Here is a 27,266-nt window from a genome sequence, read left to right as displayed (position 1 = left end):
GCCTGCAATCAGGGCTGCCAGCCGGGGCCTTCCTTCATTCCACACTGCTCCCTGGTGGTCAGCACACATAGGGAGTGGTGGACGTCCCGTTTTGGTCAAACTCCTTAGGGAACAATTTGCATATTAGCCTTTTATTAGAAAATGTAGTCATATACTATTCTATATTACTCCTTCCCTCCTTCCCTCTTTCTTTATTGTTTTCTTTTCAAACAATCACTACTTAGTATTTGTTACCATTTGGTAACAAGTGGGTGTTACATAGGGATAAGTGGTAATCTCTTGAGTCTCTTAAGTGTAAAGAGTTTTAGTACCACATGAAAGAGTGAATTGTTGGCCCATATTAACACAAAAATAACCAAAAATATGCTAATGGAATAAGACAATACTTTTTCATGTTATTATTTGTCCATTTATCATAAAATACACTGTGATATAATGTAATAAGGATTAACCCTTAAAATAAATTTACTTTATTATCATCTTTCACCAAGAAAATAGAAAATAACAAGGACAAATGTAAAAGGATATTTCCAAGAAGGATCTTATAGAAATTGTTTGAGCTAAAATATTCCATTATTGCTTACTGGTATGTTAAATCCTAAGGATTATAAGAGTGATAAATTGCCAAGAGTTAATTCATTTAACCAAGGCAGTCACTTCCAGTGTGCTTTGTATATGCGTTTCAGGCACCCAACAGGCAATGATACTATCACTTGATAGTGCCACTGTACTTGGACAAGAAGAGAAGCCCTACAAGGAAAAGTAATTAAAAACAATCTCTATCTTGGCCAAATTAATTGACCTTTTAATATAAAGTTAATTGAATTTCTAATGTAAATTTATCCAGATGCTTATAAGCTATCTAGAGAAAGGAACAGTTGGCCTGCACAGTGATTCCTTACATAAAGGTGCAGGTAAAAGCTCATTTACAGAATTTATCAAAACAAAGGGAACAATACTTGGAGTTCTTCTGACTGAGCCCTGACATTGTATTAAAAATAGGCACTGCCTTGGGGATGATATGGGTGCCCATTAAGGGCACTCTTCATAAGAAATTTATCAGAAATATAAGAAAAAATCCAAGAGAAATTCAAGCTATTGATACTTAGCTTTTACTGTTGAAGTGAGCTCCATGAAATCAAAAGCAATACATTTAAAATCCCTAGGTCTAGATGTCCCTGGCACAAAAAATCAGTGGTTGGGGGGTAGAAGACATCCCACTCAGTTAGTTTGAGTGCTCAACACTAACTGGGAGGTATTCAACCTGCCATTGCCTAATTTCAAGCACCTTGCAAATGAACAACATGGGTGAGAACCTTCTATCCTTGCCTTAGAGAAATGGTCTCCTTAGAAGTTCCAGTCTACATTGGGTCCGAGACTTTTGCATTATCCTGTGGCTTACGTATCCTTCCAAATCAGTCACTGAACTCTAATCCCTGGCAAACAAGGTCCTTGGCGCTGTCTGGTACCTTTGGCTCAACTCCCACAATGCATCGTACAGGGTTCTACCTCAGTCTTAGCTTATAGTCCTCTATGGTTTTACCTCCGGAGGTTCTCTTAGTTGCCCTGATACCTGCAGGTCATCTTCTGCGTATCTTTGTTGCAAATATCCCTTCTGCATTTATAATGCTGCTACCACGTCTACATACCACAATGGAAAAACGTACAAAAAGCAAACTAAAACTTTCTTGTGTGAAATTGCTCCTTTTTATATCACTCAATGCTCATGCTCTTTGACGGCCTATTTGATTTCCTTTTCAGAAACACAAGCAGGGTGTGTGTGTACCTTTTCCGTCTACTGACTCTTCTGAAGGGATCGATGTTTGTGTGGGAAAAGGTTTCAGTTAGGAAAGAATGTAAGGTGTTTGAAGAGATGTTTGAAAATTCAGGTTAGAAGCCAAGCAATAACTGCTTAGAACTCTGAGCAGTTCAAAAGAAAGGAAATCAGTGCCCAACATTTTGATGTCTCCTTTAATCTATGTAAATAAAATACAATTGATAGCAGTACTGCTATTCATAGATTATACAGGAAAATGTATGAAATAAATATGTGAAGAGAGGGAGGGAGGGAGGGAGAGAGAGAGAGAGAGAGAGAGAGAGAGAGAGAGAGAGAGAGAGAGAGAGAGAGAATTGGGAGAAAAGCAAATCATGGACAAAATTTCAGATCATGTAGCTTTTTCAGAGGTCAAACTGGGAAGTATAAAGTCGTGTCCTGTGAGCTTTAATGAAATACAATGAGCAGCTCAGATTGCCTTATTCAAAGTCTCAAAGTATTCACATCAGCATTGCTTTTCAGATATTGAGAGCAATTGCATTGTATTCTAAGTCTCAGAGAATATGCTCTTCGGTCCATCTTTGACATTAATGCTTCCTAAAATTAAGCCACTCAACAGAGGTCCATTATTATTCAACTTTAAAGAGTGTTGTTTAAATGGTACATCAAGAAAAAGAAGCTTCTTAGTAAGGAAGAATGCTACTAATTTATAGTGTATACACTTTTGCCTCACAAAATGTTCCAGAAGGCAGTGTGGGCAATGTGTTCTCCTTGCTCTGGGCTCTGCTTAAAGGAGAATCATTTTATCTGCTGCACTGTTCGGTTCTTCAAATGCCAGAAAGTTTTATAAGGGTTAGACAGCACTATAACTCAGTCTTATTTTATCCAGCTTTCTACTTCTATTCTTGTTAACCTATTGTGTACCAACTCAATTGCCATACCCTATATAATAGTATATACATATGTTTATAGTTTTTTAATCCACTCAAGCAACTCACATATAAAGCACAAGTGGTCTGAACTCTTACATAACATTTTTTTGTTGTTAATAATTTTTCTGACTTACGTTGACAGAAGTTAGGTGGTTTTCTTGTACTACAACATATAGACACCAGCATTCTTACAGGGGTTACATAAACCAGAGTCAATGGTTTAGAGACCATTAACATCCTCAACTTAAAAATAAGAAACTGATACCAAGAGAGAGTAAAACTCGGGTCTCTTGATTTTAGTCCAGTCCAAAAAATTGCACAAAACAATAAAAACGTTAATTTTTGACTTGCCAAAGGAGAGATTAGGTACTCAATAATCACCAACTGTTTGAAAACTTAATCTTATGAAATTATTATTTTTTTAATCTATTTATAAATGACATGTTTAGATGACACAGTTTAGTTTTCTAAGAGTTGGTAGAAGTGAAACAAATAATTAAGGCAGAAACTAGAAGAGCCAGTATATTAGCTTTCACAGCTAGGAGGTGGTAAGTAGCAAAGATTAATGCTTTCCAGAAATTCAGAGTAAGTCAACACCCTATTATCAGCCAATTGGAGAAATACAGAGAATTGGGGCAATTTTTGCTCAGAAAATAAGAATATGAATCTGCCTTTCACCGTTGTCAAATATTTCCTGCTGATCAAACTCCAGAATATTTGCCCCTAAAGGACCAGCAGTGGTAAAAGAGAGAAAGATTTATTGGTTCAGTATTAGAGTTTACTAATGATCAAAGATGTCCAGAAATGAGAGCACATATTTTGAGAGGTAAAGACCTATAGATATATGAACTTGTAACCTTCATCTTAGCTGGAGAAATACTATTAGACATTCTATGGGAGGGACTTAGGCACTGGTTTCTTGGGTGGTTAGGCTATTAAACATGCTTTTAATAAATACATAAATAAATAAATAAATATGATTTTTGTGAGTAACTTCTAGAAAGAGTTAGGCAATTCTCCTGAGTGGTGTGGCTTATAATTAAGGAAATGTTTAAGGATGTTTGGTTATAATTAAGGAAATGAAATTTATATAGGACTTCTAGATATGCAGACAATTTTTAGTCTTCATTTTAATTGCTTATTATTTAAAATGAGTAAGAGCTGTTTTACTTATATACAGCATACTAACAATTACTCCATTATTAAAAAGGAAATGAACTCTAGTTATTGACTAATAAAATAGGATTTAGAACCGTCTACTTCAGGTAACCAGTTTGGGGCCTCTGATGTAAAGGCATTCATAACTATATTATTTAAAAATAGTTTACCTCATTGTATTATTGTATGTAAAACTTTCAGTGAACATCAAAGTATTTTGGTTAAAGAGATACATTTGAGACAATTGAATATGATGCCTACTATACAACATTGGAGCCATTGTCATTAAAACCAGAGTAAGCAAGATTGGTTTGGCTAATTCAACAGGAAACAGGAAAACATAAGACAATGAGTAGATTAAGATGCAACTATCATTATTAGCAGATTAAATGACTATATAATTAGAAAAAAAAATAAGCTAAGTTATACAGCCTTAGAATTAATAAAAAGGCTTGGACTCAGGTAAAATAGGTATAAAAAAAGGTAGATCGACATTCTTTTTTGATTTTGTTAATATTTGAGTATTTTTCATGCACAATTTTGATTCTTTAAAATGTAATTGAAAGTCCCTGGCATGTGGTTATCTGATTTTGCTGAAAGACAAATTTGTACCTTGCCAGTTCTTGTGCCAGTTTGGGACAGTCTCTTAGTGAATAGGCTTCCACTTGGCATATACTGTTGAATAAAACTTTCTGATTCAACGCAAACACTCATGCAGTCCTGGTGTGGGGTCTGCTCTCATCCTCGGTTTGTGCATACTGAACCCAGTAATGCCTGCCACCAGGGGTGTGAAGGCTATAGAGCTTGGGGTCTACACCCAGGCTCTTCTGCAGCTTAGTCTCTTCTAACAGTAATAAATTGGTGGAAGTTATGTTAAAGTATTTGCTAATAATATACGTAATATAAAATATTTTTAAAACTATTTGAAGAAAAGTCCAGGTATTTACTGAGAACTATTTGAGAAGATTCAGAAAGCCAATAATGCACTAGTGATGAGGTTACAATGACATGAACGCTTTCATGTGCAAAAGGAAAGGGTATGAAAGGAAACAAAATGTTCCTGATGTGGCATTATGTATCTGCTAGTCTCCTAATACACAAAGGCTGGTTCTGCTAGTCTCCTAATACACAAAGGCTGGTCATGCTGTTCCTTAAAATAGTGACAGGCTTGGTAAATAGCCACTCCCCTGCTGTCCCATCACAGAACCAATGGCTGCTCCAGCCCCTCCTCCTGGACTTGTGGGCATCCCACCTACCCTGCCACACCTACTCTGGGACCCCCGACCCCGCCTCTCAGAGCTCCAGCATCTGGACTGGTCCTTCCCCTCAGGGATCCTCTAAGAATGTGCTATAGTTCTTCAGCTGCATCCTTTCTCAGCAGCTGGCACCTTAGATGGGTTTTTCCGTTTTGTTTTTCCATTTAATCAAAGATCAAGGGTCTCATTTTAACCATCAATTCTGGTTCTTGGAATAAGTTTGAAGAAATGATGATTGTTTGCATAACATTTTATGATTTGTTGTCTGGCTCCTCATAATAGCAAAAAAATCAAGCTAAGTATAACTATCTAAACTATACATAAAACTATATATAAAATGTATACTTTCATGTATTTATATCATTTATAAAAAGTTAATTAAATCAATTATTGCACATATATTTAGAAAATAGTATCACCACTACAAATAACACATTCACATAAATGTTGACATATTTGTGGTGTAACTCTCAAATGAGAAAGTAAAAATGATCTACGTATATAATGATCTCACATGTGTAGTCTAAAGAAAATTATTTGTTCAAAGGATAAAAAAAAACACCAAGGAAACGTTAACTTTTTCTTTCTCTAGTGGTGAGATATTTATTTTCTACCTTTACTTTTGTCTATGTTCCAGGTTTTCTATAGTATTAATTTCATATCCCAGGACAGGAAAAATCAGCCCAACTAAACCAATAATGTTACAGGTGATGAGAGTGATGGTAATGGACGCACCGGTGTCTGACAGCTCCTTTAGCTCAGGGACTGACGTCCAAAGCGCTATTCCCACACGTTTTCCTGACAAACTGGCCTCGACCGGCCACGTCTGACTCACCAGAAAGAGTATCACCACTTCTGACTCACCTGTAAGAGTGTCCCACCTGCACAGATGCTGGAAGAGCAGTGCACCTGGGGGTAATGCTGACCCAAAGGACGGTAGTTGTTCGCTGTCTGTGCCTTGCTTTCTGTTGATGATTTCTTCCACTAGGACAGCAGGCACTCAGACTCTACCTATTCAGACTGGTGTGTAAGTGACTAATTAGTTCCCTCAGCAACATGCACGTTTTAACCACTGTTAACGTGGTGGGCCATTGGGTGCAGTTCGAGAGACAGTGAAGGTTTTTGAGGGCCAGAGAAGAGAGTGGAGCATGCACAGAGCCCATGAGAGTGCGGAGTCTGCGCAGACGTACTGGTATTGGTGAGGTCACCAACTTGTGATTACCTTGGCCTGCCTTTGTCAGTTCAAGTAGTTTCGTCTTATAAATGCTATCATGGTGAGAGCAAGGTGAGAGAACATTAGCACTTCACTAAGGGTAGCTCAATATAACAGAAATATTACAATAGTATATGTATGTTGTTTATCTCTCCATGCTTGTGCTGAAGTAGTAGTCAACTATCTTATTATTTAAAATTTATAAGTGAAAAGCTAAGGCAAAATTTAGTCTTTCTGAGTTGTCTAATATCTCTATACTTCAGTGTTCAGCTCCCTTTGGGGCATTTTCTTTATGTTTATATTTCATAAAACAATTGGATAGCATGCCTTTTCTTAGGCCTCCTGCAGTTGCAAAGCATTCATTCAGTCAGTATTATTCCTGGGCCAACAGCCAGAGGCACACCAAAGCAAATGGCAATGCCCTTTTGACTCAGAATTTATATTTATAATCCCCTTCCTGAGACCCTACAGCTATTTTAATATCCTACAATCATTTTCCCATACTGAGAGACCTACCTCAATACTGAGGCATCCAGGGTGTGTGTGTGTGTGTGGGAGAGAGAGAGAGAGAGAGAGAGAGAGAGAGAGAGAGAGAATGAATGAGAATGGAAAAGAAGTGATCTTGTCAAGAATCCTATATCTTTCACACTGCAACTTAAAATCAGATTGTTTTCCCACTGGTTGCAAACCCATAGCTGAAATTATTTTTCATCACTAAGCACAAGGTTATCTGGGCAATTTTTCTTCCTAGAAACAATTTTTTTGTGTGTGCTTGTATTCCAGTAGAGGGAACAAGGAAGATAATCATCTTAATGCAACATGTAATAAAATAAATTTTTCCTGCTGATAATCTGAAGAATTCACATATATTTTGATATGAGAAATGAAGCAGGAATAGATGGAAATCAATTGGCAGGAGATATCTTGACTGTCTTTAATCTCCCGTTTTCTTGACCTGTGGATTTTCTCATTTGGAGAAGCCACAGGGCTCTCAAGTTGGGATTTGTGATTCATGTGACACAGGCTCAGTTAGAAGGACAGGCCATCATGAATGTACGATGAATGCTTTTCCAAGTTGTCATTTTAGCATGGAGCTTCCCTTTCAGGAAGGGAAATCTTCACTTCCCTCATTCCCAGGCTCTTTCAGATTTCTCTTAAATGTCACCTTTTCCATGAAGTGTACTTGACCACCTGGTGGGAAATCACAGAGATCCCCTTCACAGCTTCCTCTCACTGTTTTTTTTTGCCTTGGTTTTCTCCAAGGGACTTAACACCATCCCTAAAGGGTAGATGTTTATGTCGACTAGCACCTGGTATTCAGTAGGTGCTCAGAAATATTTCTTAAATTAATATATAATAACTTCAACTTATTGAGTAATTACTATATATCATGAACTGTGGTAAATTATCTCCATATACTGTCTCTAACCTTTGCAATGACCCTAGAGCATAGACCATAATATCCCTAACTTATAGATGTGTAATTTAAGGGGAAGAGATATAAAAAATGTTGTATGAAGTAATTCTGGTGAATACTATATTTAGTTTTTCTCTTTTTAGCCTTTAATATTTTAATTGTTTCCATTTTTAATCAGATGACCTTGGATTCCAAGCAAAACTACATGTTTCTGCTATCATCTCATTAATTATGTACTTGAAATTCAGGAAGTGAAGAAATATTGTCTAAAAGATGAAATTCTCATCTCTCCACTTTCTTGTTCTTGGACTTTTTTTTTATAAATTCCACATCAGGGTTGTCAATTTTATGTCCCTCTTTAAATATAGACATGATACATTCAAAATATGACTTATATGAAAGCAAACTATTATAACAACAAAAATATGTGACTGAAAAAATTAAGCAAAATACTCATAGCCCAGAAAGGAGACATGAGAAGTCATCCTATAGTTGTGACTGATTTGAAGGAAGGGTGATACAAAGGAAAGATATCTGTAAGTAAGAGGGGTTTGAAAATGTAGTTTTCATTTAACTTTCCAAATAAAAAAGTCAGCATATTCTGTTTGATAGAAATAACACAGGAGTGAACAGAACAGGAAAAAAAAAAAGAAAAAAAAAATCCACAATCTAGCCTAATAGAAAATTTGTGATTGGTGTTGATGCATGTCTGGATCTTTCTAATTTTACTCAAGTTCCACATATTGATCAACTGAGAAAATCTGTTACATCATTATAAAGTGCAGACACCAAAATTATTAGTTTGCTTAGGTAGTCATGAAGGGGAGAGGGGAGAAACTGAATGGAGAAGAGGAGCAGAAAGGAAGTGATGGGAGGAGAGGGAAAGAGAAGGGAAAGGAAGGGAGGGAAGGGGAAAGGGGAGAGAAAGAAAAGAAGGATGGTATATTTGAATAGACTTATTTAATCATTATAATTTTTCCATTTGTCACAAGAAACTTTGTTTATTTTGTTCCAAAGCTTTGGAAAAACTGACAACTATTGACATTTTATATCTAAAGGCTTAGGATGTCCAAAATAAGTAGTCTACAGTTGTCAGAATTATGATCAAGCAATACCTAATGAAATCATCTGTGAAAGGAGACTGACTATAAAATAAACATGTATTGCCTTATTTCTCATAAATGCTGTTTTCTGGATCTCAAATTTAAGATTCCCAGAAGGTTTTGCAATGCACAATGAAAAAGCAGGCCATTGGCTTCCACATTTCTTTTGTTTACCCTTGATTTTGCTCAGAATTTCTGAATTATTTGATTGATTCATTTCTAGTTTATTCTCCCCCATTCTTTGGTCACATTAGTTTAGCTTATGTGCTCTCTAAAAGCATTTACAGAGTGCTTAATGTCTGATACTAGAGCACATTTATAATGTTATAGCTCCTGCTCAGAAGGATTCAGTTGAGAAAGAACAAATGGTCGTCTTCCTTAAAAAAAAAAAAAAAAAAAAAAAAAAAAAATCCCTTTACTGTTGGTTCATGGTTCTATAGGGTCTGATAACCCCTCACATACTTCTCAGTGATTGATAATTTTAGAGTCTTTGACCATTTTAGAGTCTTTGGTTCTGTTTAAGAAACTCATTGGAATCAAGCCTTTCCTGGCGAATAAAATAAGATCAAGGAACTCAAGAACATTTTGTCTGTATTGCCATCGCCAGTCAATTGATGGGTAGTTTCTGTCTGAGGATTCTGATGATATTTCCAGGCTCTATGGGAAAGACTACCAAGGATGTGTTTTGTGGATGTGTTCAAGATCCATAGGAGTTAGATGAAGTGAGGAAATAAGGGGAGAATAATCCTGTAAGAGGGGAAAACATGGGAAATAGAGTGTGGAAGAGCGTAGTGTCTATGGGGCAAAGAAGGGATAAGAAGGGTGGAAATGTAAGAACCTGGTTCCTGGAGCCAAAAGTTTCAAAATATGAAGTTGTGAAACATGAGAAAAAGGAACCAGGCAGGGTGGTCTATGCTTAGTTAAGAAGTTTGGGCTTTACCCAGTTGTTTAATCATTAGAAGTTTATAAGCAGGGATGAGCTTGTTGAGCAGAAGGAAAATGATTGCATTTCAACTATCTGAGTTTCAAAGTGTGGTGATTGGGGTCTTAAATTGTTATTATAGTGATGGCTTTGACTTGAGGAAGTCAAAGTTCAGAAAACATAGACTGAATTTTTTTGATATTGTCACAATATCCCTAGAGGTAGATTCTAGTAAAGATGAGAAAGAGAATGTAAAGAAAAATTTAACAGGAAAACTTGCAAATGGCCAGGGAAGGAGGATGAAGGAAGGAGCAAAGTTTAGATGGATATTAAACAGTATAGGTGATGTAGCATGAAAATACATATAACAAAATGCTAGATTTTAATTTTATAGAACATTTGAACTACCTCTTTGTTAACTCTCTTTTTGTTGAGGAATAAGTTCATATATATCATTTTAAAACCAAATGCATGTCTCCTATTTTTGAAAGATACTAAAAAACAAACTATGAAGGTTATGATAGCAGAAAATATATTATCTTACATGGTCTCTTTATCTCTCTATCTCTATATTTATCTCTCTATCATCTATTGATCTATCTATAAGAATAATAGAGTCCATTATAAAAAAAAAATACAGCACTGACTTATGAGCATGGTGACATTATTTATTGTCAAACTTGGGATACTTTTAAGAGTGAAAATTGGAGGGAGTGAGCAAAATAAAGTTATTATAACTTTTAAAAATATTTATTATCAAACAAGTTATTATATGTATCTATATATTAAGGTTTTTTTAAAAAACCTATTTTCAAAATTAAAATTTTAATAATAATACCTTTTTAGAAATAAAAACAACCTAAAATAAAAAAATAAATCCAGATAGGGTACTGGCACAGTAAGCATCAAATGGAACTGTCCCTGGCAAGCAGGAGTATGGTCACCTGAACTTACAAATTCAGAAATGGATTTTATCTGCTAACTCCAGAGGAAATAGTTTCACTATCACCCCTTGTTGTTCATTCATTTCTGATAGGAATCTAACAGTAACTACATGGATGGCTCGTGTACACACATGGGCTCACATTCTAGAGGTTGTTATGTGAACCATGGTTTCTACGTTACAATTAGAATTCCAGCATTGTGTGCTCTATCATGCATTAGGAGAAGGTACTGGCTGGCTCTGTCTGTGGCAGAACATTCTGCTGGTTAGGAAAGTGACAAGATAGGAAAAACCCTAAGGATATGCTGGATACATTTTGCCATTTGGAGAGTACCAAAATGTCAGGGTCCATCTTAGGGAAAGAGCTGATCAAGCCCCAGGGGGAAAATGATTGCATTTCAACTATCTGAGTTTCAAAATGTGGTAATTAGGGTCCTCCTAATTGATAATTTTTTAATTAAAAAATATATGGCTAGAGTGGTAGAGACAAGAACAGAGCTTTTGGCTTCTGGTCTTTGGGGGCAAGTAGGAATCTCTCTGTATCTCATTAGACCACAGCTTTTCTTAGCAGCCTTTGCCTTAGTTATTGTATTTACCCTTCAAAAATAGTTACTATGGAGAAAAATAAAAACTTCCTGTGCCCTTTTAGTATTTGGTCTTATTATTAAACTAGAGGTCCAGTGCATGAATTTGTGCACAAGTGGGGCTGGCCTACATGCCCAGATCAGGGGCTGATTGGGCCAGGGGGAGGGGCTGCAGGTGGTTGGCTGGCTTAGTTCCGCCCCTGGTCTTATTCCAGGTTAAACCACTTGTCAAATTTCTGGTCAAGGGGACAATTTGCATATTAGCCTTTTATTATATAGGAATAGTTAGAGCAAATACTTTAGAGTTTGCCAAATGTGCCTTAAATTTTAGGCATACTAATACTCTCTGAGTGTCAAATTACTCAAGGCACCTTTTCTGGTTGGGAATAATCTTGTGGAGTTTGTGACAGTATAGTGATCAGAATTAAATGAGATGTTCCAATTAATGTCCCTCTACAATGTATGATAAATACTAGGTGAACAATAAATGACAGCTGGAATTGAAAATGAAGAAATTAAAGGTTTCGTGTTGGTACAGCCAGCTTTGGAGAAAATTGTTACACAGGCTCTTCATTCTCCACTTCAGCCTCCATCCCACTCTTCCTCGCCATTTCCCATCATCTCCTATGACCAGTACTTGAGGCTATTATTACACCATTATACTCCCTTCCTGTCTCACATTAGCATATTGTGTTCCTGATTTATCTTCCTCACCCCATTCCTCTTAGACCTCCACCTCTCATGATTTATGATTTTGTTGCCTGCCATATTTAACCATGAAAAAGTCCTGTCAATGTAATTTATCCCAAAACATTAAAGACTAAAATCATTTAATATACTAGTCTTGCCAGCACATAGGTCTGTTTTAGTGAAGGTGTCAACATCATAACCTGAGAGTAAAGGTGCAAAACTTAAATTTGGAGCATCAGTAATAGGGAGAGAAGACATATTTTTAAAAAGAGGAACTCAATAATAATAAAAATGAGCAGCTAACATTTATTGGTTGCCGACTCTATCTTGCACTGTGCTTTATATGCCTTGACTCATGTGACACTCACAACCAATAAGTTATGTGTCATCATTGCTATTTTTGTATTGAGGAAATTACAGCTTAGAGAGGTAAAGCAAATTGCCAAAGGTCATATAAACCTAGTAAGTGAAGAAAACAGGCTTAGGACTCAAATCCATCCAACTTACCACCATCTCTCTCTTGCAGTCATTTGCAGGCTAAATTTTCATCAGGCAGGTATCTGTGTCTCTTCTTATCATCATTTGCTAAAGCCTCGTACAGTGTCTGGCACATAGTCAACAATAAATTAATAGTTGATGCATGAATTAATGACTAAATATCAATTCCACTAAAACCTCCTACCCATTTACCTCTCTGGTATCATGTTTTTCTTGGAGGCTATGCCTTGCCCAATATTTCAGAACTCTGAACTGCCAGTCATCCCATGTATAATGTTCTGCTTCCTTCATTATGCCTCCATCTTCCTGTCCTCTGCCTGGAGTTCCTTCCTCATTTCCCCAGAAATCTCGGGGCTAACTTCTACTTACCCTGCAACACAGAGCTCAGGAGTGGTCTTTCTCCATGAAGCTTTTTATCTCTTTGGCCTCTTCCTATCCTTTCCCTCACTGTCTCCTTTTCTCTTCCCACTCAGCCCAGTCAGGGTTCTCTTCCACTAGACCATGGTCTGACATATTTTTGTACCCTTTTTTTGGATCTGACATATTTTGCATATAACATATGATTGTATGCTTCTTGCCTAGCCCAGTTTATTCTAAGGTACATATTTTTTTAATATTTTAACATCTGTGAAATTGGGATACATTTTCCAATTAATGATATCTTAAAATTATAATTAATTGTGTTTTTTTCTGACAGTGACACAAAAGTAAGGATTGATTATATCCTATCATCAATGACATCTTAGATGAAATGTAATGCAATAATAGATACTGAATAAATATTATATGAATGAATGAATAGCAATCATAGCCATCCTCAGGTTACATTATTATTACTACATACAACCTAGCTGTTCTGCATCATAGACAATGTGGCAGGGAAACAATTGAGCATTATTCTTTATACATGCTGGGCATTCCTAGTAAAACTAAGACAAAAAAAAACTAGGTCAAATTATTCTTAATCATTTCTTTTTGGACCGATGTGATCTATTTCCTATGCTTGTATTCTAGGTGAAATTGATCTTCAAATTCTCACCAAAGTGCAGGATCAATTCCCAGGAGTTCACATTAACAATGAAGTTATTGAACCAAGTGCTGAACAAATTGCCAAGTACAAAGGTACCTGTAACCCAGGGTGCTATATGTCAGATTCTATCCCAAAAGGCTTATCATCCCAAACTTGCCCCTTTAATCAGTAACAGCATTGCCATTGTAGTATGTTCTTAATGGGAGAAGAACCTAATCAATTTGTTTCCTTGGCAGGGATAAACACCTCAGAATATAAACAGTAAATAATTAAAGTCCTTCACTTACTGACTCTCCATCCATTCATTGACCATCAATTATTATTTTTTGATGTTTATTCTTAGAGACAGAGTTATTAATTCATTCAGAAGTATTTAATCAGAATCTCTGTCCTTAAGGCTTTATGATTAATAGGTTATAGTAGAAATTTGCAAACTTTTTCTGAAAAAGGTAAAAAAGTTGTAAAATTTTAAATTTAGAAGACCACAGAATCTATCACAACTAATCAACTGGACCATAGTAGCACAAAGGCTGTCATAGAGACTACATAAAGTAATGACTGTGGATATGTTCCAATAAAACTTTATTTATAAACACTAAAATATGAATTTGTTATTCACATATAACAAAATAATATTCTTATTTTTATTTTGTTCAATCACTTAAAAGTGTAATGGAATGAGATATGAAAGACAGAGGCATAGAGTCAGGACATAGAATTGTATGTTTGTTTTTATTTTTTTGTTTTATTGTTTTTTATTGTCTAAAGTTTTACATAAGTCTCCTTTTTTCCCAATTGATACATCCCCCCACCCCCACCCCTAGCCATTCCTAAAATTGTATATTTTTAGCTTGCAGTTCATTTAAAAATAGGTACTGGGCCAGATATGGTCCATGCACCATATTTGCTGACTCCTGGTTTACAAAATCATATCACCTGTTTTATATCAGTTTTTCATCGATAAAACCCATGAGTTGATTCCATATTAATACTAAGATAATATAACCTATGTTTGATCAGGGTCTTCCTAATTATTTCTTATTGACTCTCTCATCTCTAAATTCATATAATACTAGAAAAAAATCAAGATGAACACTCTGGTCTTCCAGAGCTACATAAAAAGGAAAACTGTTCTATATTTGTTATGTATATAACATTGATTGCATTAAAATTCTAAGTGGTAATAGGGTCCACATTTGCACTTTTGCAATTAAAATGGATTGTGTGCCACCTCTTTTCTGTGTTTTAGAGTTTGTAGCCAACTCATCAAACCTTGAGAACATAAAGTTTGCTTGGCATAAGGAGACATCATCTGAATATCAAAATAGAGTGATGGAGAATAGAGAACTTCAGAAGTGGGACTTTATTCATATGATTCAGGTAAGAAGTATTTATTGTTACAAATGCTCAGAAAGGAGATTAATCCACTTATGCTCTGGATCCATTCTTGGCCAGTTATAAGATTTTGCTGCTTCAGAAGTCATTCTCCCATTTCTCTCAAAGCTTCCATGTTTGATTTTTCTTATAGCAACTTTGCTTCTTCTGAATTATGACTCAATTCCTCTCTTACTCTTTATCTACTCTGCATCTTTCTGTCCTGTGCCTCTGTCTCTTCATTGTTCCTCATAATCCTAACACTCTCATAACATTCTTTCAACTTAATATTCACAGTCAACTACAGAGAATCTCATAGTCTATGAGATCAAATTTCAGATCATCTAGTATGGTCCACCTCTACTTTTCTTTTTTTCTTTTTTCTTTCTTTTTTTAATATATTTTATTGATTTTTTTCAGAGAGGAAGGGAGAGAGATAGAGAGCTAGAAAAGTCGATGAGAGAAACATCGACCACCTGCCTCTTGTACACCCCCTACCGGGGATGTGCCCACAACCAATGTACATGCCCTTGCCAGAAATCGAACCTGGGACCTTTCAGTCCACAGACCGACGCTTAACCACTGAGCCAAACCGGCTTCGGCTACCTCTACTTTTCATCACGTCATATCATAGCCATCTTATGGACTAGCTGTATCTGGATCCCTGCCTAGGTGTGTTCCCTGTGGTGAACTCCATGAAATGGCAATACAAACTATGCTGCTGAGGAAGCATAGGCCAAGTTCAACCCAGAGGGGCATAGATTATGTTGTGTGTGTTTTTTTTGTTGTTGTTATTAATCCTCACCTGAGAACATTTTTTTCCATTGATTTTTAGAGAGAGTGAAAAGGAGAGGGAGAGAGAGGCAAAAAGATAGGTTGGAGAGAGAGAGAGAAAGTGAAATATTAATGTGAGAGAGATACATCAATTAGTCATGGACCTCAACTGGGGCCAGAGATCAAACTTGCATTACAGGTATGATCAGGAATTGAACCTGTAATCTTTCAATGTGTAGGCTGACACACCAACCACTGAGCTACACTGGCTAGACAAGTTGGTTTTGTTTTATGCAATAATAAATTCTATCATGGGAATTTACATAGAATATTGGATTATTGTCCAAGAGAGTTGAATATGAAATATAAGAAGTAAGTATATATGAAGAATTCAAGCTCTGAGGAATTTTCCACTGCTATTGTATAATCCTAAGCTCTCTCTTTGTTGGGTGTATAGGCCTCTCTCTGCACTTCACCAGATATGGTCCAGAATTATTAAAAACTAGAAGCAGGCCCCATGCACGAAATGCATGCATTCAGGGGCGGGACATCCCTCAGTTTGACCTTTGCCCTCTCGCAGTCCAGGTGCCCTCAGGGGATGTCCGACAACTACAGAGGCAGGAGAGGCTCCTGCCACCTCTTGTGCTCACCAGCTGTGAGCCTGCCATCTGGCTGAGCGGTGCTCCCCCTGTGGGAGTGTACTGACCATCAGGGGAAGCTCCTGCATTGAGAGTGTGATCAGGCTAAAAGCGGCCCTTTGACATCCCCCAAAGGGTCCCAGATTGCAAAAGAGTGCAGGCCAGGCTGAGGGACCCCACCTGTGCACAATCGGGGCCAGAGAAGGACATAGGAGGTTGGCCAACTAGGAAGGGACCACAGGAGGGCTCCAGAGCATGCCTGTCCCTTGCTCAGACCCAATCGGCCGGACCCCAGCAGCAAGCTAATCTACCGGTTGGAGAGTCTGCCTCCTGGTGGTCAGTGCACGTCATAGCGAGCAGTTGAGCAGCCTTAGCGTATGCTTTGATTGGTTGAACTGATGATGGGACGATTGGACACTTAGCATATTAGGCTTTTATTATATAGGATGAGTAGACTGACTCTTAGCATCTTGTGACCAAGCATGTAACTTCATGCTTTATTAAATCCTTTCCTAGCACCGTCAGAGCTTTTCACATTTTCCATGATTTAAAAAGAGCATCTGTAGGCACATGGTGAAGCTAGCACAAAGGCACAAAGAACTTAATTTTAAGGAAACGTTCCATGAAATGGAGTCTAGTGTTTATGGTGCCAGCACCATTTTCTCCCAGAAAATTAAAAGGCACCAAATGTGGAGTAAGCCTAGAAGCATTGCCTCCACGTGGAGCAGAGACTGGGTGTCTCCAGCTGTAGATATCATTGTTATTAAAGCCAGAAAGAGTAAATGTAAAGCCATTTGGTTCTTGTTGAGCAAATAAAAGTTTCCCCTTTTCCCCCAAAAAATGTTTATTCTATCTCTCCACATAACATTTTTATTTTTTAGATATCTTAAATGTTTTGTCCAGTAAAATCCATGCCACTTAAAAATCAAACTGTCTAGTGAGTATCTGGCCCAAACGCACAGAGATGTTGAGGTAGAAAAGTGTTTCATGTCTCTTTTCCTTCATTTCTAGATGCTGTATTATGTAAAAGACATCCCAGCTACCCTGAAGTTCTTCCACAGTCTCTTATCTACCAATGCTAAGCTTCTTATTGTCCTTGTGTCAGGTAAGTTATTTTTATCCGGCCTGAATAGATAACAGTACTGCATATATGTATGGATGCATATGTTTGAAGAACATATGAGGAAAGGCCTTCACAACAGCCCCCAGTTTAGGGGGTCTCATGGCATTAAATGCCTGTTTACTTCTTTCTCCTGAGAAAATTTGTTATCTATATGTAAATTATCTTTTATTGTTCCTAGAGCAAATACAACTGTTAGTAACGTTTTAAATGAGACTAAAAATACTAAATATGTCTGTTTGCTCCTTTGTGTCCATTGAATGTCTCTCTCTTTACCCTCTGGGATGTTTATTAACAAATAAATAAAGGTTAAACCATTTGGGGTACCATCATATTCAGCTAGTTTGCATTTCCAGACCCATTATCAATAGGTTTTCTCAACTACTAAAAATAGTTCACTTGTTTTGTTTTATGTGCTTTATTTTCCAAATAAAGCATTTGATCCTCTCCTGTTGCTTCCAGGGATATAATAAGTACCACACAGAGAGCATAAGTAAACATGTTAGCAAATGAGGCATTGTAATTGTTGAATTCATTACTTCATAATTTCTTTCACTTGTCAATCTTTATGGACTGTCCATGCAGTGCAAGGCAGGTTAATTATAGATATAAAATAGTTTATATCTTCTTAAGCTTATACCAGACCCCAAACTCAAAAATCCATGTCACAAAATCCATTTTTTCTTAAATATGAAGAATGGTTTGGGGGATGATAAACATGGTTGTTAGCCTTAATCCAGAGTTTGAACTCATGTGGGAGTCTGGCAAGTGAGCATTCCTGTACACAGCCCCTTCCCCAGGAGAGCATGCTGATATGCTATTTTTATCTCTGGTTAGTTAAAAATACTCATTTAAGTGGGAGAGTTCTGTCTTCCTATTTAGAAGTGCTTATGTGAACTGGCTAATCTCTCTCTAACTTAGGAAACTTAGGTAAAGCACTTTGTTCTACACTTACCAATTCAAAAGTAAACTTAATTATCAACATTAAAGGCAGCCTATTGTTGACAATCTGTATTATTAGTACAGAAAAAGTGTTGTAGACAGGAACAGCAATTCATCCAGAAGTCATATGTTTTATTTTAGAATGTATTGAATATCCATAGAAGACCCACTCTTATGTTTGGTTTATTCTTAAATATTTTCAGAAGTAAAGTATTCGAGTGTCAAAGGGCAGCTTTCTCTGAGTAAATGTCTACCAATAAGAAAAAGGCAGCCTCTTTAGAAAGTGGCATGAGCAGTCTACAAGCAATTGAGAATTGACTAAGTGTCCTTATGGATAAAAGATTCTGCTGGCTATATCATGAATCAGTTCATATAATCCATGGTATATTGGCATCGAGAAGTGTGCAAACTAAAACAGGCCCACTGAAACATATGATGATACATGAAGAAAGAGTGCTGACGCACTTCCTAGCAGTGTGAACTTGGTCTATGAATCTAAGTTTATTCAAGGGCTATTTCTAGATAATCATATCTACATTAGTGCACCTATGCATATATGTGATTCATATGTTCTATGTCTATATACTTTTCTGGGGAAAATCAAAGAAAAGGTGTAAAGGTTTAAAATCAGTTAGCTTTTTCTAAAGTATTTTAAGTAAAACATTATTTAGTCAGTGTGGTTTGATGGTGAAAATATTTTACCAACTTTTTGGGTTTGGAGTTCATAATTTTCCATTACTGCACACAACATTGTAGATGGGTATCCCAAAGAGGAAATATTGTTAATTGTTACTGATCCTAGACATAAGCATGCAACAGATAATAGTTGTTGAATTAGTAACAACTCATTACTTCCTTTCTTTACCATATACACTTATTTCTTAGAAGATTTTATACAGCTATAGAAGAAATATATACATTTATTTTTAAAGAACCACTTAGCAAGTGGAAAAATAGGTTTGGGTATTTTATTTTGGACTTTCCACTTCCCTATTAAGGCTAAATGTTACAGCTTTATTGCTTTTGTGTATCAGGAGATTTATTAAGTATAAGTAAAAAATTAAAAACAAACCTTCTTATGCAATATAGTTTGTTTTTTGCAGTTAAAGAAAATATTCCACCTTTAAGGAAATAAAATTGTCATTAACTTAGTGTAACCTGAATGTCTAATACTTAACTCTTAACAATCGGAGCAAATGACTGAGCCCTCATCCCATGTGACTTGGCCATCTGTCACTTGTTCTGTGACTCCTGAGGAAACCTGGGTCATGCTTCTGATGGTTGGCAAACAGTGGCAAACACTGTTTGCTCCAAACTTTTCACAGTTCAACTTTGGATTTCTCATGGCCAAACCTTGCATGTGCTGCAGCTTCCTTTATTGATCCTGTTCTGCTTTACCCTAAACATGGGCATAGCTCTATTTCCCTCATTCACCAAAGTTCCGTTCTTTGGGGAGATGTTGACGTGTATGAGGAAGAAGAACAGCAGAACAGAATTTAGTATCAACGTCTCACAGCCACTCTTTTTCCAGCCTTTCACTTTCCCTTCACCTAAGCATAACGTCTCTCAGACCTTGCCCAGATCCTCTTAGCTCAGTACTTTCTCTAAGACAGCGTTTTTCAACCGCTGTTCCGCAGCACACTAGTGTGCCACGAGATGTTGCCTGGTGTGCCGTAGGTGCAGACAAGACAAGAATTTTATAATTTTTCACTATTTTGTTTACTTAATATTTCATAATAAAGTAATTATAAAATACTTTCTTTGTGTTTATTTGATTCCTATTCAAGAGAATTACTTTATATATAGTCAATATAGGCACAGAGTTAAATTTTTTAACATTTTCTAATGGTGGTGTGCCTCGTGATTTTTTTCATGAAACAAGTGTGCCTTTGCCCAAAAAAGGTTGAAAAACACTGCTCTAAGATACCAACTTCTTACCTCCCCCTTCCGTAGAGCAAACTCCCTTTCCCTCTAGCTCTCTCACCTCCATAAATTTATGCACCTATAAATTCCTCTTATCAACAACATATTTTCCCAAGAAAAAATTATATTGCCCACTTAGTGTATAGAAGTGACAGCAGTTTCCTTTTATAATAGTAGCAGAAGTTGCTTTGTTGTTTTAATACAGCCAACATAAACATATGGGTCAGCCCTTATAAAAATAGTCATGGTCAGTTTCCAACAGTGGAAACAAATTTAATCACAAGAAATGTCTAGTCAGATTTGTCTTATATCATTGTTAATCAACTTGTATAGGATGGATTCACATTTCTATTTAGTCATTTTTTTTTTTTTTTCATTTCGATTCCCTCTCTGCCAGCCCATTCTGTGGATAGTAAACAAGCTTGAGAAAGCTCTCCAGGGAATCTGAGGTGCCCAGTCAACTTCCCTCCTCACCCCTGTATAAAAGTCATTGCCCTAAACAGCCTTCTCAGCCCACATTATAATTCCTGAAACCCCACTCTCCATACTTGTCCAATAAAAACATTCTTTAAACTTAAATATTGCCCTAAAACTTGGAACACCTACACCAAAATGGTTCACATTAGGCTCTGTTTTTATCAGGTTTCTCTCAGTCACTCTAAATGGAATCCACTTTATAATTACCTAGAAGTGAAGGAACCTGTTTGTATATTTCCTTGATTCCAGGACAATATTGTCATTCATATCTTCACTGCAATGAAGAAAATTGAGTGCTCATTGTAGACAGATTCCGAAAGCCTAAATTAATTTCATCATTAAATTAAATTAAATTTCTAAGAGCTCTCATCTAGCCATTGTCTTATCCATGCAGATAAAGGTATGTCTGCATTAACATCTTGTTATATGTAGTCATATTAAATATTCACAACTAAGGCTCTTGTCTGTCGATCTTAGTCACTGACCTGTTGCTGAAAGGACAACTTATTTCCTCCTGATAGACTGAGTTACTCATTTATTTGAGCGCCATATAGATACTCATTTTTGCAGTTTATTACATTAGAAGGTAATGAAATATGGGGTCAGTTTCTAGATTTAATTATGCAGAATACCTAGCATGGCTAAGGATCCAGGTGTGTTCAGCCATATTCAAAACACAGAATGCTCAGTTCCACGCTGGCTGCCCAGGATGGTCATTGTGGTTCATTCAGCTTTTACTGAGCTCCTGTAGTCCATCACTGCTGTGCTCTGAGGGTTGCAAAGACTACTTTTCGTTTTCCTTTGAAAGGCTGCTAATTTAATGGAGGATTCAGACCAGACATGTGAACACTGAGCGGTGTGCTGAGTGTCCGATCAGAGGCATGAGGGGAGTTTAAGGAGAGCTTTTTGGGAGCAGGGGGCTTTGCCTCTCATTTCTATTCTCAGATCTTGCAAAGCCCTTGGCACCTACAGGACACCCAGTAAATGTATTTGAATTGAACTGAATAATTGCTTATTATTTCTCCTTTATGTTATCCAAGCTACCTGTTCTGAATGTCCTTCCAAAAAACACACAAATAAATAGTACCATGTTTTGCTAAAACATACTACATGTTGGACATGGAATCAGATAGGTAACGGACAGTTCTGGAGATTTGAAGATAGGTTTAATAAACAGAAATAAAAGACTCAATAAAGAAGATTACATATTTACACATACACAGTCTACACTGACATCGGCGGACAAAAGCAATAAAGGGTAGGCAAGTGGAACTCCTGAGGAGAAGAAAGAGAAATTGAAGTCAGAATTAATGCCAGCATTTGCTGGTCAGCCCGATAGAGTATGTGCTGCTTGAATGGGAGAGAGGCTTGCCTCTCTGCTACAGAGCTAGCCCATTTCATTTAACTATAATGAACAAAAGTTCCTGATTATGAAGATAAAAGATTCAATTTGAAAATAAAAAGAAAACTAAGAACAAAAGAGGTGTGTCACACACTAAAATGGTGTCAGTGTCATGTTTTTTTGCAAATGTAGTAGCCAGGTATTAGTTGGATGAGTTGTTAATTATGCAATGTGTCTGGTTAAGGGAGCTTAGCCAGAAGGAGAGCACTCAAGTTTTCCGTCCTTCCCTCTCTTTACCTGAATAAGGAAGGAGGTAAATCCAGTGCATGATTTTTAAAATAGTGGGAAAAACAACCTGGTTTATTCCATGTTGAAAACAAAAGTAACACCATATGCTGTGCCCACCGAGAGCCATTATGATAATGCATCCGTCAGAAAGTGTGTAATTGCTCAGCTCCAAAAAGGCACCGAGTCATAGAACACTGACACCACCAGCACATTTTCTGCAATTAATGTTTTGTTCTTTTTTCTCTGCTAGGTTGAAAACATTATGATAACAGGGCCTCTCCTCAACCACTGAAATATTTATGTTCTTATAAAGTCTTATTTGTAAGGCAAATTCTTTTTCCGGATGACAATCACTGTATTGGAAGGAAAGATCTTTTAATATATCCTCCTGACCCTCATTTTTTTCCCATTGAACTGAGGTTTATTGTTTTCTGCTTCATTCCAATTCCTAGAGCATATCCTGCAGTTATCACTTAATCTTCTGAAACGCAAGTGGAACATCAGTTATCTAGGCTATTTATTATTTACTATTTTCTGCCTTGAGTAGTCTCTTCTATTTAGTTAAATCTGGGGACTTCAGCTTAGTCTGAGGATGAAGGTCAGGAGTGCCTGATCATCCTGTGATTATATGTACATCTGGGTGGGTGTATCTTGTTTGTGTACTTTTCCAGAGAGTCAGTTATTTTCATTAGATCATAAAAGAGGTTTGGGAACCAAAATAAATTCAAGCCTTTGAAATCTTCGCTTTTAATCCTGGAAGTTCATAGAAAATATATAGTTCTCTGTTATATTGCTTTAGCCAAGTCCAGCTTAATTATGTAACTCTTCAAGAATATTTGCTATGTGCAAGTCATGGTTCTAAGTGTCTTACATGTTAAACTCAGTAATCCCTGCAGAAATTCTATGGATAGATTCTATTATTATTCCTGCATCCAGTTGATAAAACTGAGGCACAGGTTCAAAAAGTTTAGAAAGGGAAAAGACAGGCTTCATACTCAAGCAGTTGGGCATTAGTGTCCACGTTTAATTCACTGTACCATCTGAGTATGTAACAGCTATTATAACAGGCATGTATTAGAAGGTCCACAAATTGATTTTCATTTGTTTTATTATAATAATTGATTTCTGAACAACATGTTTGCTTTTTCACAGTCTCCAGATTCTAACCAGTAGAAATTATCAAACTAATTTCATAATGTAGTGTTCATTTATTTTGTAAGTACTTACTACATACATACTGTGTGCTTAGCATTGTGCAATGACTCACTTAAAGTATCTCATTTACCGTATTTTTCGGACCATAAGGTGCTCCGGACCATAAGACGCACCAGTTTTTAGAGAAGGGAAATGAAGAAGAAAAGATTCTGAAACAAATAGTGTCCTATTGTACAATATTTTATGTGCATTAAAACCCAACATCACAGTCATAAACACATGTAATCAACCCTGTAAACAGCAGCATTTAGAACCATTTTAGAGCCGGGCAAGCACACAGAGACCACACAGAGCCGGGCAAGTAAAAAAACTTTTTTTTTAAAGTATATGTGTAGGCTATATTTGGACCATAAGACGCAGGGACTTTTTCCCCCCCACTTCTGGGGGAAAAAAAGTGCGTCTTATGGTCCGAAAAATACGGTAATACTTTCCAGTGCATTTGAGGTAAGTGTAGTTGTCTCCATCTTATAAAACTGAGGTGCTGGGAGACTAAATAGCAAACCTCATCTCAATTATGAAATGTCAGAAGAATAGTCCAACAACCTATGTCTCTCTCCCCTAGGCTTCTCTTGGCTTCTTCACGGGCCTGGGTTTTCAAAAGTAAATACAACAGATATTGCTAAAACTTCCTCTAAAGTTGAGGAAAAAACCTATAGAAATCAACCTAACAGTCCAAAGCAGGATGTAGTGAATGGATAGACATGTGTCTTTAGTTTGAGTAAATCATTATTGTATTTATTGTGCTATTTTTTTTTATTTCAGTTTTTACTCTTACATGCTCTCCTTTGAACTCAAAACTAACAAATACCTGTCTTGCTTCTATCACCACCTGGATGCCCAATAGGTATCTCAAATTTACAGTTCTAAATGTGATACATGTAAAACTGCTTTTCCTTCATTCTTCCCACTTCCAATAATGGCAAATTTCTCATTTTAGGTGCTTGGGTCAAAATTCTTGGGGTCATTACTGACTTTTTGTTTTTGTTTTTACTCAGACTGAGTAAGGAAATTGTTGGCATCTGGCATTGTATGTAGGAGGGTAGCATATAAAACATCCAGCCACTTCTCATCACCTCCAAGCTTGCTGGTCCAGGTTACCAACATCTGTCACCCAGGCGATTGCAGTCACCTTCTTACTGTTCTCCCTGCTTCTGTCCTTATGCTCCTATACTTGCTTCTCATCTGTGGGCCAGAGTGATCTTATTAAAATGAAAATCAGGTTAAGTCACTCTAATATCAATGTGGAAACCCCATTTGGATACTGAAATTTAAATAACCTAAGATGAATTATAATATAAAATATATTTTCTCAGTCACACAGCCACAGTTAAAATGCTCCATAGTCACAAGTGGCTACTTTATGGGACAATGAAGATACAGAACATGCCTTCAGTCCAGTAGGTTCTATCAGACAGCACTTCAGTGGCTTTGCATCTCCTGCCACTTTCCAATTTCACCAACTTCCTAACTAGTTCTTAAACATGCCAAGCATGTTCCTGCCTCAAGTCCTATGTAATTGCTCTTACTACATCCTGGATTAATCTTCCCTCCTCCGGCCACCAGCAGGCACCTGGGACCAGGGCTGGCTTCCCTTGGGCCACCTACAGGCACTTGGGACTGGGCTGGCTTTGTGAGGAAGGATGTCCGGAAGACTCAGTCTAATTGGCATATTAACCTTCTTTGTTATAGAATAGAGGCCCCTTACAGGAAGATTCTTGCAATAGGGCTTCCTGCTGCAGTCTCCCCCACCCCGCCTGCTTCCCTTCCTTCTCCCACGCCCCACTTACTTGCTTCTCTGCAGCTGCACTCCCTTCTGCAGCAATTGGCTTCTTTCTATGCTGTCTTCAGTCTTCACCTTGGCCTGGATATGCAAATTAACCACCATCTTGGTTGGGTTGATTTGCATATTTGCCCTGATTGGCTGGTGGGTTGTGGCTTGTGGGTTTAGGTAAGGTACGGTCAATTTGCATGTTTCACTTTTATTAGAGAGGAAGGTTTGTTATGTCTGTGCTCAAATGTCATCCCATAAGAGAGAATGTCTATAACCACCCTATATAAAACAGCAGACCATCTTTGATTTCCTTATTTTTTGCTCTGGTTGTTATCATTTGCACTCAGTATCATCTCACATGTGATTTACTTATTTATTTATTTATTTATTAACTTTCTCCCTACTCCCAACTCCTCACTCCTTGAATAAAGCTACACAAAGGCAAGGATATTTTTTTAATTGACTATTTTATCCCAAGTATCTAATGCACTGCCTGGCAGGGTACCATAGGTAAATAAAAGAAAGAGTGAATGAAAGCATGACTTTGTTTTCTCACAGGAATCAGTGCCTGGGACAAGCTATGGAGAAAGTATGGATCCCGCTTACCCCGAGACGACCTCTGCCAGTACATCACATCCACTGACGTCACTCAGATGCTAGACAAGTTGGAGATTAAGTATGAGTGTTCCCACCTTCTGTCCACCATGGATATATCTGACTGTTTTATTGATGGCAATGAAAATGGAGAACTGCTTTGGGATTTTTTGACAGAAACCTGCAACTTTATTACCACAGCCCCACCTGATCTCAAAGCAGAAATTGTAAAAGATCTGCAAGAGCCTGAATTCAGTGTAAAAAAAGATGGAAAGGTTCTTTTTAATAACAGTCTGAGTTTCATAGTGGTTGAGGCATAAATATCAATCATGAGAAGAATGTATTCAAAAATTATATCTTAAACAATGTGTATCATTGATGTCTGTATTAAAGATTACAAATACATCTCATAATAAAATAGAGCATTGTCTCATATGTAAAATCTAGAAAATTTCAAAACATTCTTGGACTTCCATGTACAATCATATATGAAATTCTTGGTCTTATCCCATACCTTCTCCAGTAAAGAGACTACCTGCAGGGTAAACACCACATATGCTGGGAAAATGAAACAACTAAGTTTTACTGGCTTGTTTACAATAAAATCCTTTCCATTTTTTTATTGTACTGGAATTTCCTAGAATATCAATAAAGAATATACTATATATTCTTTAAATAGTAGTAAAGTAGGTGCTTATTGATACTTTGAACACTAAAAAAGTATAGTATATGTTTATTTATCTTCCACCTTTTGTGAAATATTTGTACATCCAACTATTATAGTTCCTATCTTATTTTTAATGATTACTAAAACAGTAAAATTTCAGGGTATTTTTTAAAACTTATTTGATTTCCTTTATTTTACTTTTAATAATAAATACCCATGACCCTCATAAATTAGTACATCCCATATAATAAAGAAGTAATATACAAATTGATCATCACTCCAACACAAGATGGCTGCCCTCATGTGGACACAAGATGGCCGTCACAAGATGGCCAGCAGGGGAGGGCAGTTGGGGAGAACTAGGACTACAGGGGAAGGCAGTTGCGGGGGGGGGGGGGGGGTTTGGGCCTGCAAGGGAGAGCAGTTGAGGGGGGGGACCAGGCCTGCAGGGGAGGACAGTTGGGGGCAACCAGGTCAGCAGGGGAGGGCAGTTAGGAGCAATCAGGCCAGCAGGGGAGCAGTTAGGCATCGATCAGGCTGGCAGGGTAGTGGGGTGATCATGCTGGCAGGCTGAAGTGATTAGGAGCAATCAGGCAGGCAGGCAGGTGAGCAGTTGGGAGC

General features: G+C 37.1%; 1 protein-coding gene across 1 annotated transcript in view; it reads left to right on the top strand.

Annotated features, from left to right (window-relative positions):
- Positions 1–26,650, top strand: part of HNMT (histamine N-methyltransferase) — a 31,936-nt gene extending 5,286 nt beyond the window's left edge. Inside the window, exons 3-6 of the mRNA XM_036422068.2 lie at positions 13,505–13,612; positions 14,770–14,900; positions 17,318–17,411; positions 25,943–26,650. Coding sequence (XP_036277961.1) covers positions 13,505–13,612; positions 14,770–14,900; positions 17,318–17,411; positions 25,943–26,298 — 689 coding nt within the window. The 3' untranslated portion in view covers positions 26,299–26,650. The remainder of the gene's footprint in view (positions 1–13,504; positions 13,613–14,769; positions 14,901–17,317; positions 17,412–25,942) is intronic.
- Positions 26,651–27,266: the final 616 nt, after the last annotated feature.

The sequence above is a fragment of the Pipistrellus kuhlii genome, unplaced genomic scaffold (genome assembly GCF_014108245.1).
Source record: "Pipistrellus kuhlii isolate mPipKuh1 unplaced genomic scaffold, mPipKuh1.p scaffold_m20_p_7, whole genome shotgun sequence".
NCBI lineage: Eukaryota > Metazoa > Chordata > Mammalia > Chiroptera > Vespertilionidae > Pipistrellus > Pipistrellus kuhlii.
This window is presented reverse-complemented; position numbering and strand designations above follow the sequence as displayed.